We start from the raw sequence: 16,832 nt of genomic DNA, 5'->3' as shown, positions 1-16,832 counted from the left end.
ATCCACAGAAACCCCGCCCCTAAGCACATCTATTGGGAGATGTGGAAGGGGAAGGGACTTGATTGGCTAGAAATGCTCCCATTGCGGAAGTGGGGACGCACCCACAACGCCTAGGCGGAGCGCTGGCGAGAGGAGGCGAGCCGGATGAAGATGGATCCCGCTTGCCCTGCGGCGGAGCGGAGCGGATGGGCGGAGTTTGCTAGAGTCCCGGACCCCTTGTCTGGCTCCGTGGACCCGGGGGCGGGGCGCGGACAGGCCTCGGCCCCGCTGGCCAGTGACCAGCCGCCTGACTGGGCTCCTCCCCCGGCCCGGCCCGTCCCTGAAGACTTTATCTTGTGACCGAGACAGCTGGTTCTCCCTTCCTTGAGCTTGGAGCCTCAGCAGCGATGCGTTTCTTGGCCGTCTCGTTCCTGTTCCTGGCACTCAGTGCCTCCGCCCTGGCCGAGCCGGTGAAATTCAAGGACTGCGGTGAGCCCCGGGGCCAGTCCGAAGTTCCCGCGCCCTCTGCGGGAGCCCCTGACAGAATCTGATGCTAAGACTGCTGGGCTGGGTTTGGCGGGTCCTGCGAGCAGCCAGGCTCAGCCTCGGACCCTTCGTGAAGTGGGCTGAAGTCAGTTGGGGTAGGGGACAAGGTGCTGGCCTGGATAAAACGCGACCTCTCACAACTTTATCTCATCAACCCATGTTTGGGTCCCAGCACATTCCTGGAGGTGGGCTTTTTGCTGAAGTTTCCCAAAGTTTGTAGGGCAAACAGCCGAAGGTTCACTTGCCGCTTGGGGCGTCAGGGGTGCGGTGCAAAACCTCTCTTTATTTATGCCTTGTGTCTTGGATGCCCGTTCCGTCCCCACTCCTTTTGCTTTTTTTTACATTTCCCTTTTGATGACACATCAAAAGTCAATTCTCCTTTCATGAGCTATTCCTTTAGGGCTTCCTTTTGGGCTATGACACTTTTAATTCTTTCCGGTTTTCTCCTCCTATTTATAAAACTCTTGTTTCTGGTCGCAACTTGTGATGCATAACCCTCTCTTGCAGCTGTGGTTGGAGAAATACAACGGGGGTAGAAATTGAGTTCCTTCAGTCAAACCTATCCAAATTAAATGTTTGAGCAGAGCTTTTCTGAAGTGGAGAGGTGTAATGATAAGTGAAAGAGAAATGAAACTGACTTTATAAAATTTGTGAACTGGAAGGAACCTTGGAGATCCTATAATCAATCATGGGCTTTCCAGGTGGCACTAGTGGTAAAGAACTTGCCTGCCAATGCAGGAGATGCAAGAGAGGAGGTTTGATCCCTGAGTTGGGAAGATCCTCTGGAGGAGGAAATGGCAACCCATTCCAATATTCTTGGGTGGGAAATCCCATGGACAGAGGAGCCTCACGGGCTACAGTCCCTGAGGCCGCAAAGAGTCAGACATGACTGAGCACACACGCACACACATAGTCAATCACTGAGTTTCAGAGATGTTGAGTAACTCACCCAATCACACAGCATAATGACAAGCAGAATAAATGTGCTTCTTTACACCCAGTGCCCAGGTAATAGTAACTGTCCAATAAATATTTGTTGGAAAAGTAAATGAGGGAATAAATACTCTTTCCACTATATTTCCAAAATTAATGTTGAGGCAAGAGCAGAACTGGGGACTAGGACTAGGAGTGATCAAGAAATAAAAATTGCGGGCCTACTAATGCTTAACAAATGCTGCTCCACTGAACTAGGAGACTGGCATTTGAAAGACGGTATTATCCCCTCACATTACTGCCTTTCGCTCCATTAAACTTCCCTCCATTAAACTTTCATCCAACTTTGGATGAAAACACTATGTTAACTTTATCAACTCATTCAACTCTCGCAGTCTGAAACCGTCACAAAGTAACTTGCCCAAGTTCTTACAGCTCATAAGCAGTAGGAAACTAGTGGGTGTGTTATGCCCAAGTCGCGAAATCTCCCAATGACCACCAGGGAGCCGCTATCCGATGCAAAAGCAAGAGAGTTTTTATGACCAAGCTCGAGCTGGGGCTCCCACCGATACCGACACAGCAGCTATAGGGAGGAGGCCTGAACTCTGGGTTACATTGCTTATATAGGGTATTCTCACGTGAAAAATTTGAAAAACGGGAGTTTCCAGGTTGGGAGACATCTAATTGGTTACCTTCTGTGGAAGGGTTAGGTGTTGGTTTCTGATTGGTTTTCTTATTTCCATGGTAAATCATTACTTCCAAGGTAAATCACAAATTCTTGAACTTAAAGTCAGGAGGTTTAACCTAAGGGCTGATTGGCTCGTGCACAGTGGGGCAAGTTTAGGCAATATCCAAAGTCTTAGTCTGTTTGCCCGGTACCTTTGCAAAATGGAGCTCTTTTACAAGATGGAGTAGCTTAGGCTCTTCAGGTGTTTGTGAGTCAGTCTGGATTTCAACAGTAGCGTTAACATTAAAAAAAAAAAAAAAAAAAACTAAGGAAACTGAATCCTGAGATTGGTCTGCTCATGTGAAAAAACCAGGTGTACACCTATGGCAAGAACTTAAGGGAAGGAGAGTTTCAGTGATAGACTTTCAATTTACTTTTGAATTGGGAAATACAATGAAAAAACTTCAGTGCCCACATCAAAAGGTTTTTTGAGTCCTACTTTGCCTCCTTTCTCCTAAAGTGGTATTTCCTCAAGTCAGAAATGGGGCCGAGCAAACTAGTTTTGCAATTTTTGAGGGTTAGGACTGAGAAATTTGCTCTGTTGACACTGGAAATCCAAGAACCTCTTGTCAAGAAAAGGAAAAAACAAAACTGAACAAAGTAGCTAAGTACTGCCCTTCAGATCAGTAAAGGGTACTGAGGGTATTCAGTACCTCCTCGATCATGTGAGCCAGCCTTGGTAGAAACTAGAAGTTGAAAGCGTCAGCATAAGCACTGGTTTTTTAATAAGTTGTTGATTAAGGTTCTGGATTTTTTTTTTTCCTGATCCTAGAAGATAGGACAGAGTGGAAGTGAATACTTAGAGCAAAGAATCTTGTATTTATGTTTTGAGGACTTTGCCGTGATGGTGAAGCAAGTTGGGATAGGGGACAGCAAAGTATGGCTTACAGAACTAGCTGGAACAGTGTTGGTCAAAACAAGGAAACTGTTCCACCCAAGATAATGCTCTCAACCTGCCATTTTCTTTGTCTTCATACACTGTACTTTTGAGACAGTCCATTCTATTGTCTAGATCCAGAATTTCTACCCACAAAGTAAATTTGAGGTGAGAGGCTCACCTTTTGTGTCAAAGGGGAACTTGCTAACCTACCCAGGAGCAGCTGCTGTAGATTGAATTCATGGACTAAATGCCAGTATGATGGTGATGATATGTGTGTGTGTGTGTGTTTCACGCTCAGCTGTGTCCGACTCTGTGACCCCATGGACCATAGCCCACCAGGCTCCTCTGTCCATGGAATTTTCCACGCAAGAGGATTGGAATGGGTTGCCATTTCCTCCTTCAGGGGATCTTCCTGACCCAGGGATGAAACCCATGTCTCTTGTGTCTCCTTTGGCAGGTGGATTCTTTAGAACTCGAGCCACCTGGGAACTGCCCCTGTATAATGATAGTAATGGTGAATACCTGTATAGCATGACCATGTTATAAGGCTTCCTTGGTGGCTCAGAGGTTAAAGCGTCTACCCGCAATGCAGGAGACCTGGGTTCGATCCCTGGGTCGGGAAGATCCCCTGGAGAAGGAAATGGCAACCCACTCCAATATTTTTGCCTGGAGAATCCCATGGACAGAGGAGCCTGGTGGGCTACAGTCCACCGGGTCGCAAAGAGTCGGACACGACTGAGCGACTTCACTTCACTTCAAGCACTTATTAAGAGTTATAATGTATTAACTCAACTTCTCTCTGAGGTAGGTACTGTTATTAGCCCGAGGGAGGCTAAGTATCTTGCCTTAAGTTTCCACAGTACTTAACGGAGCCAGTGAGCTCACAGCCAGGTGTCGGATCCCAGAGTCTAGCGCTCAGCAATGGCATATGCGTGGCAGAGCTTAAACTCACCCAGCTGTTTACTTCTATTCTCTCCCATTCAGCTGTCTGGTTTCAGGGGTCTGGGTGAAGTAAGAAGATTCTTAAAGATTTGTGCTTAACTTTTCTTGGTCCGAGTATTTTTGTCCTTATTTAGACTGGCGGGGGATAAAAGTCACACTCCCTGCCTCCAACCACTTATTTTGAAGAACATGGGTTCCAGAGTAGATACACCTCTGCTCTGTGTATCTCAAATGTGTGCTTGAAACTGTTCTCATCGGTGGCGGTATTCAAAGCTCAGAGACCATGAGTTGGATAGCCACCAGCGCAGGATTGAAAGAGCAAGGGTGGGTGGGGGTGGGAAGGACAGTTGAGAGAACAGCCAGTCTCAAGATTACAACTGGAAAGAGTGGCCTTAGATCCCAAGTGGAAACAGTAGCTGTGTGACTTGAGTCATCACTTAAGCCATGTGTGCCACTTTCAGATCCTGTGTCAGGAAGGAGGGGTGGGGATGGTTTTCCCTGGTGGAGCCCTCCCAGCTTGTAGAGCAGGGGAGCTGGCTGTGTATGCTCGATCATTTCCTTAATTCCCCTCCACCTGTCGAATATGAGCAGTTTCTGCTGGTCCCAGTGGTCTCATTGGGAAGGCAGAGCACCTTTAGGTGCTCCCATTAGGTAGGAGACAGCCAAGGTGATTTGTTTTCCCTCCCGTCCAAACAAGTTGTTCTTCTTTTGCAGGTTCTGGGGTTGGAGTTATAAAGGAAGTGAATGTGAGCCCATGTCCCACCCAGCCCTGCAAACTGCACAAAGGACAGTCTTACAGTGTTAATGTCACATTCACCAGTAGTAAGTAAAAGTGCTTTTTACCTTCAAATTCATCTTAAAGCATGACATCAATCTAAGAATTGGAGAGAGCGTGGGAATGTGAGGAGGAGGGAATTGCAGTCAGGAATTCCTTGACCTCCCTCTCAGTGGACACCATGCTTTTACACACCCTTCTCATACTGGGTCCCGCATGCCTGTTTCTTGGAATCTGTAGTTGCCAGACTCCCTTTAAGCAAAGGGGATTTCCATGTGTTCACAGGTCAGAGAAGACAGCTTGTCTTATTGTGGTCCATATTACACAGCAGATTTCATGGGAAGGTCAACTCTTTAGCTACAGACTGCAGAGTGTTAGTACCAACCCTAACTCTGTAAACTTTAGAACTCTTCCAAAATGTTATTTCAAGCAATATATCTTCCAGTGATTAAGTCTATATTCTGCCTGAAAATATAGGAGCAATTCATACTTAGCCTCTGTAAGGTTTGGGGAACTTACTGTTGACCCAAGAAACAACCAAGAAGTCCAAGCTTTCTTCTTCAACTTGAAGAAATGTTACTGGAACTTGTTTATTTCTTCTTTATTCACCTCCTTCAGATTCCCGGGAATCTAGACAAATGTAAAAGCTCTGTTTCTAAAAAGGGCAGCTGTTCTGAATCTTCACCTCATTTTTTATCCTATGGAACTAGACAGACTAATAAAAAAAATCTCAGAGTTCCTATCATCGCTTGTTCATAAGCCTAAAGACAGCTCTAAGTCCTAGAGTTGTTATCTCTCCTGGAGAAATACCCCATCCCCTCTATTGTTCCAAATCAAAAATGTATCTTCTCAATAAAAGTAATTCCCAACTGGGCGACAGAAAGAAACAGACCCAATACTCTGGATCTCCAGAAGAATCTAATAGCTCATAATTCCAATTGCCCTTATTTTATTATGCTTATTCCTCCTGCCTTTTGATTTGGAGGGTAAACGTGAGGAGGAAATGTACCTTTCTGTTACCCAGTTTCTAAAGAGTTACTGCTTTCGCTACTGTTACAGGCCATGGCATTTCTGTGGAGACTTCTAGTCTATCTTTCTGTATTGTCTCTCCACTTTATTCTTAATTTTTATTTGAATTCTTAGGACAGGGTATTTGAGAATTCAGAGACCACACTCTTTAAGATGCACAATATACTTTGACAGAATCTGATGCATATAGTAAACAGAAAGTTGACTGCCAAAAATCAGTTAGCTTGTTCCATAAGGTTATTTATCCAGATAGCTCTGATTCTTCTAAGAAACTGAAAGGCAATGAAGAGCAAGGTGGGGTTAAGAGCAAAGAAAACAGCCCCAACTGATTATTTTTATTTTTGTATAATCCAGTAATTTTTCAAGTTTCTGAGTGATTACTCTCTGCATAGCATTCATGGAAGTACTAAGTGTAACTGCAAAGAGAAATAGACCCTAGGAATTAAGAGGTACATACTTCGGTTTGCCATCACAGCAATGCCATTGCATGAGACTATGCCTGAATTCTTTATTTAGAGTTTGGAACTAGGCTATTTCTTTCGCTATCTGATTCTCTTTTTTTTTTCCCTCTTAGATACTCAGTCTCAAAGTAGCAAGGCTGTGGTACATGGCATTGTGATGGGCATCCCAGTTCCCTTTCCCATTCCTGAGTCTGATGGTTGTAAGTCTGGGATCAGATGCCCCATCGAAAAAGATAAGACCTATAACTACGTGAACAAACTACCCGTGAAGAGTGAATACCCCTCCGTAAGTGACATTGTGGTTGAGAACACTGAAAGTCCTGTGACTAGTTTGGAAATCGGAGGAGAGGGGGCAGAAGGAAAAAATTAGAACAGGAATCCTTCATCTCTATGAGGAAGAAGCGAATGCCTAAGGGAAAGGAGCATGGGAATCGTGAGGTGCCGAGTTCTCACTGTGTCCCTTCGTTCTTTGTCTCTTGCCTAATGGTTGAAAAGTGAGAATGTTAGTTACTCAGTCATATCCAGCTCTTTCCGACCCCATGGACTGTAGCCTGCCAAGCTCCTCTGTCCATGGAATTCTCCAGGCAAGAATACTGGAGTGGGTTGCCAGTTCCTTCTCCAGGGAATCCTTCCCTCTCCAGGGCTTGAACCCATGCATCCTGTATAGGCAGGCAGATTCTTTACCACTAAGCCAACCAGGGAAGCCCTACAGAATTTTAGCTAGGTATCAGATAGTTCAAGATTTCAAGTAGTCGTCCCATTGTCACCAGAAAAACCTGGTCTCTCCGTTAATCTCTTAACAAGAGAGCAGTCATGTGTGAGGTCCATAGCAGAGTGGTAGCTTTTTCCTCTCTGCTTTCTCTCCTCCACCCCACCCCCACCCTCACCTCTGACTCACACTGCTACACCTGCCTCTTCATCTGCAGAGCAGGTGAGACAGAGCCTGCTAGAATGGACCTGTGTTAACGATTATGAATCTTGGTAAGAATGGAGGAAGTAAAGGGACTACTCTTTTCAATGAAGAGAAAGAGCTGCATTTCTTAAAAGGAGATCGAGTCAAACCAGGAGCAGTCTGGCCATTTTTTCCATAGAAATAGCCAGTAATTAAAGAACATTCTAAAAAGACTCAAATATGGGGAGTCTGTGCTTACCATGCACGTGTGCTTAGTCACTAAGCACAACCAACTCTTTGCAACCCCATGGACCGTAGCCCGCCAGGCTCTTTTGTCCATCGGATTCTCCAGGCAAGAATACTAGAGTGGGTTGCCATGCCCTCCTCCAGGGGATCTTCCCACCCCAGGGATTAAACCCAGGTCTCCTGCACTGCAGGCAGATTCTTTACCATCCGAGCCACTAGGGAAGCCCCTGTGTTTGAGAGATATCAGAGGCGCTAAAGGCCGGGGACAGATTTGCAGGTTAATTTGCAGACCAGCCATGTAATCATGGGCATATCTGAGCCTCAGTAACTTAAATTAAGTCTAGTTAGGACCCGATACAGAGTAGGCACTTAGTATATGGTAGTTATTGGTCAGTGACATTTCATTTGTTTTTTGTTTGTTTTTGTTTTGTTGCTCTGCAGAGCTTAAGTGACATTTCATTTGAAAACCAGCTCAAACTATGTTAATGTGTGCAGTAAGTGAAACAGTAGTTAATGTGTACTAGTCTTGAAAAAGTTACCAAACAAGTTTCAAAGCTGGGTATCACTGTTATCCAAATGTTGCATTCTGACGAAACATTTTGAGTACAAAAGAGAGGTTGTAACTAAAAGCAAGTAAGCTAAAGTCCGCATATGAAAGAACTGGCCAAGGTGCCAGTGATCTATTAAGAATTAGAAGGATCGCTTCTTGGCCTTTTGGCCAAGATCAAGTATAGTATCTGTTCCTATCAGTTTAATATCTGATACATTCTCTCTCCGAAGACAATATATTAAATGAATTTTTGGAGCAGGAAGTTGGAATAGGAGCTTGCTCCGTCCACTCCACGCATCAACCTGGTATTGCAGTACTTCCAGGAACAGTGCATCCCCCTCCCCCAGCCTTGGGGGAAATTTTTTAAAAAAGGAGACAGTGCCTAGTGTAACCAGTCAAGGCAGAGATCTCTATAAGGGTATAATGTCAAAAAAATGGCTTAAGGACGTTAATCAAAGCTATATTGCCACAAAAGTCATTGTCCCTGAAAGTATTCATTCAACCCTAAGCTTCTTTGGACATCCTTTGTGGTTTGACATTTCTTTTTTCAGCTAATAAGTAAGTTTCCTGAGACCTAGAAATCGAACTATTTACTCTCTGCTCTTCATAGTTGGAAGAAGCTGGATCATGTCAAAATGCATGTGAAATTGTTTGACTTTAAAATTCTTTTTTATGGGTGCCTTCATTTATGTATCATTGATCTAAGAGAAAAAAGAATGCTTTAGAAATTTTATTTAAGAAGCTAACTAAACTAGGATGTGGTACTGCCAACACTAAATCCTAGGTGTAACTTGGTTTACTCTTCTAAGCTTAAGGACACAGGCTGTGCCTGCATCCCACCCAAACAGCCTTCATGATGGCATGATTTAAGAGGAAAAGTATGAGGAATAGACAGTTTGTTACAATTTCCATCTAGGATTCATAGTTAAAATTCATAGTTAAACCCATTCTGGATTGAGGTGAGGTCCTAGTTTCATTTTTCTTGATTCTTTTTCTTTCTCCAGATAAAAGTGGTGGTGGAGTGGGAACTCACGGATGACAAAAACCAACGTTTCTTCTGCTGGCAGATCCCAATAGAGGTTGAAGCCTAGAGCTGTTCAATGCCAATATGTCCATCTGGCGGTGAGAGAGCACAGGTGGAGGGAGGGAAGGAGAAATCAAGTCTAAACTCAATCAGTGCCATAAGAGGAAAGGAATTTTCAGACTGCCGTTTTGTGCCTCTCAACCTCCAAAAGCGTCTAAGACCCTGTACCTGAGAGCTTGGCACTGTCGCCCTATATTATCCTTTGTAAAAGGGTTGGATTATCCAACTTTTCTTTCCACGAGAAAGTGAGACTGCAGGGATTGATTCAGTTGTCTTCAGGTTTCGGAGGGTTTTTGTTGGTTTTGGCGGGTTTTGTTTTTGGTTTGGATTTTGTTTGTCTTGTTGTTTTGCTTTTGGAATAAGGAGGGTGTCACCAGACAGAACCTGAATGAAGCTGCTTGGGGGCCACTGGATAACTTGCCCTAGGGCTGTCGGCCCTTGCAGCAGAGGATGGGTTCCAGACCGCGTCCGTCTACCTGGGATCACACCTGCAAGTTCCTTGTCTCCATGTGCCTCGTTGAGCTCAGTGCATCTGGCCAGTGAGCCTCCTCACCACTAGCTCCAACTGTTTCTCTGGCCGTGACTTGCTCTGCAGCGGCGTCACCAAAATTTCTCTGCGGTTAGCTCATGTCTCCTTTTCTATCTTAGGTCGTTTTCATTAATTGCAGCATTTGATTAGCAGGTGTTTTGATTTTTTTTTTTAACAATACTAACTTGTGACCTCTTTATGCATGTCTCTTTGAATAAACAAACACTTGGCAATCTTCTGCATTTGAGCTGTGGACAACTTCTTTTACCCTGTGTGTTACCCCAGATCCATAGGAGGTGAACATCCAGTCCCATGATCCCCCAATGCAGTAAAGACATGACTTTCAGAAACTGCTGTTTCTCCCTTTCCACAGGACTCACCTCTCTGTCTGACTTAAAATGACCTTGTTTACTTCACTTTGCACAATCTTATACCACCAAGGGTGCTTGAAAGAAACAGTGAAGGCAAGCATCCCCTAGTGGAATAGCAGCATCACAAGGTCAAGGGAACTGAATTTGGGGTGGGAGCTGGAAGTAAGAAGTTATAAGTTGCATAAGCATAGTAATCTTCAGGAACCTTCTGCCATGGAGAAAGTCTAGAAGCTTAAAGATGAAATGTGAAGTTGCCGCAAGTACTGGCTGATTTATTTAAATCTTGGAGTGTCCTGCTCTTGAAGTACAGGTACAATCATGGGCATATAGTTTGCTGTTTTGAGTCAATGTACTATCTGTCAGCTTTTAGCTTTTTAGCTGACAACCCCATTCACAAAGGAGTCGGGTAATGTGGCCCTTGGAAGGTCATCTCTTTTAGGCTGGAGTGCTTAGGCAGCAAATAAATCATTTAGTCTGATTCTTTTCATCCTATTTTCACTAGATTTTTTCGGCTTGTGAGTTTCCCAGGAAAACCACCAGGGGACAGCCATACATTGGGAATAAAGTTATCAGCACCCAAGATTTCCCAGTTAATTCCTAGAGCCATTCAATCATTGTACTCTAGCTAGGGTGTTTTGTGTATTCTATCACATTGTGCCTAAAGGGACAGCCCACTCGGTCTTCCTATGCTGGACCCTGGGTTTATCAGACTTAAATGGATTCCAAAGGTGCTATGGCTTCAGACTGCTGGTAGTTGGATCCTGGCTTCATCAATCAGTAGGATTACCAGTGTGTGCTTAGTCGCTCAGTTGTGTCTGACTCTGACCCCATGGACTGTAGCCTGCCAGACTCCTCTGTCCACGGAGATTCTCCAGGCAAGAATATTGGAGTGGGTTGCCATGCCCTCTTCCAGGGGATCTTCCCAATCCAGGGATCGAACCCAGGTCTCCTGCATTGCAGGTGGATTCTTTGCCATCTGAGCCACCGAGGAGCCAAGGATTACCAGTAGGATGTTAAAATCCCTTAACCTTTGTGCACTTCAGTTTCCATATGTGTTAACTATAAATAATAACAGTAAAGCTGTGAGGATTAAATGAGATGTTACATATAAAACATTAGTATGACCCTGACACATAATATACAATCAGGAAATATCAGCTGCTATTCTAAGAGACATAGACACTGTCCCTCATCTAGACAGAGATGGAAAATCAGAAGGTTCAATCTGCTGTGTGATGACACGTCCCTTCGAAGACGAGGCAATCCTCTGTACAGGAGAAAAGCTCAGTTCTCCCGTGTGTCTGCTCTCTCTCCTTCCCCAAAGACTCTCATGTCATTGGCCTCCTTTGAGGCTAACCACTCCCTGCCCTGCATTTTATACTTCTGCCCTCACGCTGAAAGAAGACAGAAGAAAAGCAGTTCCACTAGTGTATATCCTTCGGTCAGAGCAGAAGGGTCACACAACAGCTTAGAACTGTTCACTGGCCATTGTGAGGATACATGGAGCCTGCAGCAGAGAGTGGGTAGGGCTCCCGTGGGGGGATTAGTTTGAAAGGTCATCTTCCATACAGAGGGCTCATAGGCGCCCCCCTCAAAAAGGTCATGCTGTTTCCAATGATGCTCTCGCTTTTCTAGTCCATTGAGCAAGCCATGGAGGCTTAGACAGCTCCTCTTCTGCATGAATTCCAGGGCAGAGAAACCCCAGACTCCAGTGAATAAAAAAAATATGATGGGGCTTCCCTGGTGGTGCGGTGATAAAGAATCCCCTACTAATGCAGGAGACAGGAGTTGAGTCTCTGATAGGGGAAGATCCCACATGCTTTGGCGCAACTAAGCACATGAGCCAGAACTATTGTGATTCTGTTCTAGAGTCTGCGAGCCATAACTACTGAAGCCTCTGTGCCCGAGAGCCTGTGCTCCACAAGGGAACCTGCCACAGTGAGAAGCCCACACACCACAGTGAGAGAGTAGCCCCCACTCGCTGCAAGTAGAGAAAAGCCTGCACAGCAATGAAGACCCAGTGCAGTCAAAAATAAATACAATTCAGTTCAGTTCAGTCGCTCAGTCGTGTCTGACTCTTTGCAACCCCATGGACTGCAGCAGGCCGGGCCTCCCTGTCCATCACCAACTCTCGGAGTTTACTCAACTCATGTCCATTGAGTCGGTGATGCCATCCAGCCTTCTCATCCTCTGTCGTCCCCTTCTCCTCCCACCTTCAATCTTTGCAAGCATCAGGGTTTTTCCCAATGAGTCAGTTCTTTTCCAATGAGTCAGTTCTTCACATCAGGTGGCCAAAGTATTGGAGCCTCAGCATCAGTCCTTCCAATGAATATTCAGGATTGATCTCCTTTAGGATGGACTGGTTTGATCTCCTTGCAGTCCAAGGGCCTCTCAAGAGTCTTCTCCAACACCACCCTAACCCTAACCCCTAACCCTAAAAGTTCAAAAGCATCAGTTCTTTAGTGCTCAGCTTGCTTTATGGTCCAACTGTCACATCCATAGAAGACTATTATAAAAACCATAGCTTTGACTAGATGGACCTTTGTCAGCAAAGTAATGTCTCTGCTTTTTAATATGCTGTATAGGTTGATCATAGTTTTTCTTCTGAGGAGCAAGCGTCTTTTAAGTTTATGGATGCAGTCACCATCCACAGTGATTTTGGAGCCCAAGAGAATAAAAAACAAACCACGATGGGGACTCCTGCTAATGGAATAAAGGGAATTCAATACCTAGTATCCCCAGTTTGGAAGAGTATTAGGTGGGAGGCCTGGCATTTAGTCAAGTTTTCAGAGTAAAGAAAAGTAATGAGCACGGAGTAATTTCTAATCTCTTATGTTTGGTTTTGAAATTTTAGTTGACTTTTAAAAAGAAACAGATTGATCTTAATCATGTTTTGCAAAGGTTGGTAAAACAGTCTGTGCTGTAGGAACACCCACAGACATGAGAAAGTGACTCGCCATAGGTGAGGTCTGGGCTAGGGGATGATGATCTGGCTTAACCATTCCCATCAGTCAATCTGAAAAGCAAATATTGCTTAAATGACTGGGTTAGCATGAGGACAGGGTCATCGTACATAGTAAGAGTGCTGACACAGAGGAAAGGGTTATGTGTGAAAAATGTCTTGGAGGATGTCCCCAAATGTCCTTGGGAAGGAGACATAATAGGATATAGAACTTGGGGGATACTCAGTTGAAAGAGAGAGAGAGAGAGAGAGAGAGAGAGAGAGAGAGAGAGAGAGAGTGTGTGTGTGTGTGTGTGTTGGGAACTGGAGAAGCAGTCTTGTGTAACCTCCAGTAGAAAGTTGTGCTGGATCTCCATGGATGTTACCTAAAAAGTCTTTAGAAGAGTTGAATCATTTTGGGGTGGTTGTGTTTTCTTCTATGAAGAGACTCTCTGGCCTATCCCTCTGATTCTAAACTGAATCCTATTCACTTACAGCTGTCAGTTGACAGCAACTAAATGGTCTGGGTGTTGGTTGCCATGGAAACAGCTAAAAGGCCCATTGCTATGGGAACCTACCATCCTTCCCAACAAGAGGTTTGGTTCCTACAAAGGAGTGGAGGGGGGAGAGATGGGGCCCAGGAGATGAGCTGCAGAGGTGTTTTGAGGGTCCTTGGAGAAGGTGGGCAAAGTGATGAGCAAGCCTGGCTGGCTCCTTATGACTGGGGCCAAAGAGGAGCAGCGGCGTCTCCCACTTGCTGTGGGCATTCCCCGCCTGCTGTCTGTTCCTTGCCCCGTGGTGCCAGAAGAGTGCAGCTGTTGGCCATCCTAAATGGGGAGCAAAGGCATGAGACACTGGGGGCAGACCCAGCCCTGCAGCGCTGCTCCGCTCACCTGCTGGGGCCCTGAGAGGAAAAATCCTGGCCCCTCTCTGCCTGGCAGGCTGTTCTCCACACATCATGTGTCCCAGATAAGCAGCCAGCAGGTGAAAGGATGAGCTTAGCTTTGCCTGCCAGTGGGTCAAGCTGATAAGGAGCCTGGCAAACAAAATGGATGGCTGCTGGCCGTGAATATGGCAGAGATGCTGGGGGTTCCAGGTGAGGAAGCAGGACTTCTGTTCTCAGCCTTAGAGAAATGCATTACTTTGCTCTCCACCCCCTTCCCTACCCACAGGCCTCTACCACAAAAAGTAATACTGCAGGTGGAACAAAATCTTAAAAAGTGGAGTTTCACAGATGTTTTCAGGAGACGCACACAACAGTTATGAGAGTCTTTTCTGGGTTTTGCAAGCAAGGGAAATAGCTTTTAGTGTTTAGTGGTAAGCTGACCTTTTACTGAAACAGAGACAAAACATCCTAGTGGCTCTGCCATTAATTACTGTCAATGTGTAATGTAAAAATGGAAGGGATTGGGCTAGATAACCTCTAATGTCTCTGTCAGAACTAACAGCTTATGATTCATTGAGACACTGAAAGGAAGCTCAAGCACCAGTGGTCGGCAGATGCAGGCTGGTCACACCTGTGAGAGCGAGGACAATTCCTTGGAGTCCCAAGGGGCTTAGGACAGAGATTATGGCCAAAATCTTTGATTTAGAGAGCATTTCAGATAGGGCTTCCCTGGTGGCTCAGAGGGTAAAGAATCTGCCTGCAATGCAGGAGACCCGGGTTTGAGTCCCTAGGTCAGGAAGATCTGGAGAAGGAAATGGCTACCCACCCCAGTGTTCTTGCCTGGAGCGTTCCATGGACACAGAAGCCTGGTGGACTACAGTCCATGGGGTTGCAAACAGTCAGACATGACTGGACGACTAACACTTTCAGGTAGATTTGGCCCAAGGAACTTGTATCTGATTCTCCAGAATTCTGAGATGTGGTTTTGATCTTCTCATCTTGCCTGCTCCCACATGGTCTTGGTTCCTCCTAGGGAGCTTTAGAGTCCAGGAGCGCAACATCTGGGAGTGACGCCACTGCAAGCTGAACCACTCCACAGGACCACTGAGTATTTCCCTAGGGTTGGGTAGGGAGGTTTTCACTTTTGGAACACAGCAGTTTATAGGTTTTCTTTTTAAATATTTATTTGTTTGGCTGCACCAGGTCTTAGTTTTGGCATATGGGATCTGGTTCCCTGACCAGGGATCTGGGCCCCCTGCATTGGGAGCATGGAGTCTTAGCCACTGGACCACCAGGGAAGTCCTGGTTATAGATTTCTATACAGTTTAAAATTTAAAATATATCCTGGGTTTCTATCCCAGTTCCAACTCTTTCCCCAGCCAATGGCCTTGGAATGAGTTGTTTTTCTTAATTCCCTGGTGGCTGAGTTGGGAATGTGGGATGCAATGTGGGAGACCTGGATTCAATCCCTGGGTTGGGAAGATCCCTTGGAGGAGGGCATGGCAACCCACTCCAGTATTCTTGCCTGGAGAATCCCCATGGATAGAGGAGCCTGGCGGGCTATAGTCCATGGGGTTGCAAACAGTTGGACACGACTGAGTGACTAAGAACAGCACAGTACAAGGCCTCAGTTTCCTCAGCTGTAAAACAGGAGGCTAAGCAGACCCCCCTGAAGGTGGTTCTCATGAAGACCCAAGGTGGTGTGTCAGAGTGCTCATCAAAGTGCCTGGCTCTGGCTCTGACAAGGACTGGAAGATTATTATCCTCCTAGATAAGAAAGGAAGGTTGCATCCATGGAAACTGCTCAGTGGCCTAGAATCACAGGCATTTGCCATGGATTTGTCTTCCAGATTTCATTTTGGGTGCCATTCAAGACCAGTGGCCTCCTCATGGCCTCCTGTGGTTTGGCTTCATTAAGGCAGATTTTAATCCTCTTTTTATGACACTTAGCCACATTGTTTTTTACGTGTGGTTTTGTGTGTGTCAGCTTACTTTTCTACTAAACTGTAAACATCTTGAGAATTGAGACTGCTGTTTCCTCTTTAAGTAAATGCCGAAAACTCAGCACTCGGCAATTATTTAGCAATTTGTATTTATTTATTTTGCCCCTCTACATGGCTTGCAGAATCTAAGTTCCTCAGTCACGGGTTAATTTGACTTGGGTCGCTACAGTGAAAGCGCTGAGCCCTAACCACTGGACCACCAGGGAATTCCCATGTAGCAAATTGTTTTAATGTGGAAAACAAACATCCTGATTCTTTAGGTTTTGAATCTGACCGTTTAACCCTCCAGTCACCTTGGTCTCCAAAAGGTTGAAAAGAGAAAACAGTTGATTTGGTTTCATTCTCTGGAAGAAGGGCAAGGTAGTGCCCTATCCTGGGTAGGTGGCTCTAGAGCAGGACTTGGGCTCCCCTTTTGTGGAAGCCAGCTGTCATCTGTGTCTAGGGCTCACTGACAACACCGGTTTGTCTCCAGCCTGCAGGCTCCCTGGCCTTGGGCTCAGGAGGAAACGGCTCCCCACCTCCCCGCCTCCCCGCCTCCCCTCCTGGCGGTTGTCTGTCTCCATTTCTGTTCCCCCAACCTCCCAGCTGTTCTTGGCTGCTCACCCCCTGTGTGGGTCACGATGCCTGCTCTGTAGCTGCGTGTTGTATCAGGTTGCCTCTGAGAGTTCTAGAGAAAGCGGATCTAGCTTATCCAACTCTCCCCTCTCTGGTTCACTGAATCTCTGCAGCCCCTCCGCTTCCCTCCAGAGCTTGCCAGGGCTTGGCTGGATGGGAACGAGGCCCACAGAGCTATCCAGAGCATCTCCCAGCCTGTGGCTGCTAAAAAGCATCTCCTTTCAAGGTGGGTAAAGAAAGCACTGGGGAAGGGGGGGGGGGGGGCAGCAGTGGATGGATATAGGAGAAAAGAGTCTAGGAATATCGTGGGCTAGTGGAGATGACTGGCAATTCATCCTGTGGATTTTTCTGCTTCGTTTCTACTGACTTGATGAGCCGGACACACTCACAGAAAACAAGGTCTTGGATTTGATCATTCTAAGAACAAGTTTAAAATTTTGCCA

The 16,832-nt window shown here is 45.8% G+C and overlaps 1 protein-coding gene and 1 non-coding gene across 3 annotated transcripts; both read left to right on the top strand.

Moving 5' to 3' along the window:
• Positions 1-321: 321 nt before the first annotated feature.
• On the top strand, positions 322-9,820 carry NPC2 (NPC intracellular cholesterol transporter 2). Of its 2 annotated transcripts, XM_052646776.1 has the most exons (5): positions 322-468; positions 4,722-4,829; positions 6,386-6,558; positions 8,965-9,082; positions 9,408-9,820. In XM_052646776.1, exons 1-4 carry the CDS (start codon positions 387-389, stop codon positions 9,049-9,051), a joined length of 450 nt encoding a protein of 149 aa, XP_052502736.1. In that variant the 5' UTR covers positions 322-386; the 3' UTR covers positions 9,052-9,082; positions 9,408-9,820. The 2 variants fall into 2 exon arrangements, with proteins under 2 accessions (XP_052502736.1, XP_052502735.1); XM_052646775.1 differs by having other exon boundaries at positions 8,965-9,820.
• Positions 8,109-8,299, top strand: LOC128054915 (U2 spliceosomal RNA). The gene has a single exon (XR_008200059.1). It is a non-coding gene; the product is annotated as a U2 spliceosomal RNA (small nuclear RNA).
• Positions 9,821-16,832: the final 7,012 nt, after the last annotated feature.

The sequence above is a fragment of the Budorcas taxicolor genome, chromosome 10 (genome assembly GCF_023091745.1).
Source record: "Budorcas taxicolor isolate Tak-1 chromosome 10, Takin1.1, whole genome shotgun sequence".
NCBI classification, from domain to species: Eukaryota; Metazoa; Chordata; class Mammalia; order Artiodactyla; family Bovidae; genus Budorcas; species Budorcas taxicolor.
The sequence above is the reverse complement of the archived record's forward strand: the minus strand, read 5'-3'. Positions and strand labels throughout refer to the sequence as shown.

Coding starts and splice junctions, on each gene's coding strand:
- NPC2 (XM_052646776.1), top strand. CDS start 387: ATGCGTTTCTTGGCCGTCTCGTTCCTGTTCCTGGCACTCAGTGCCTCC. Junction 4,830..6,385: donor TAATGTCACATTCACCAGTA/GTAAGTAAAAGT, acceptor TTTCCCTCTTAG/ATACTCAGTCTCAAAGTAGC. Junction 6,559..8,964: donor TGAAGAGTGAATACCCCTCC/GTAAGTGACATT, acceptor TTCTTTCTCCAG/ATAAAAGTGGTGGTGGAGTG.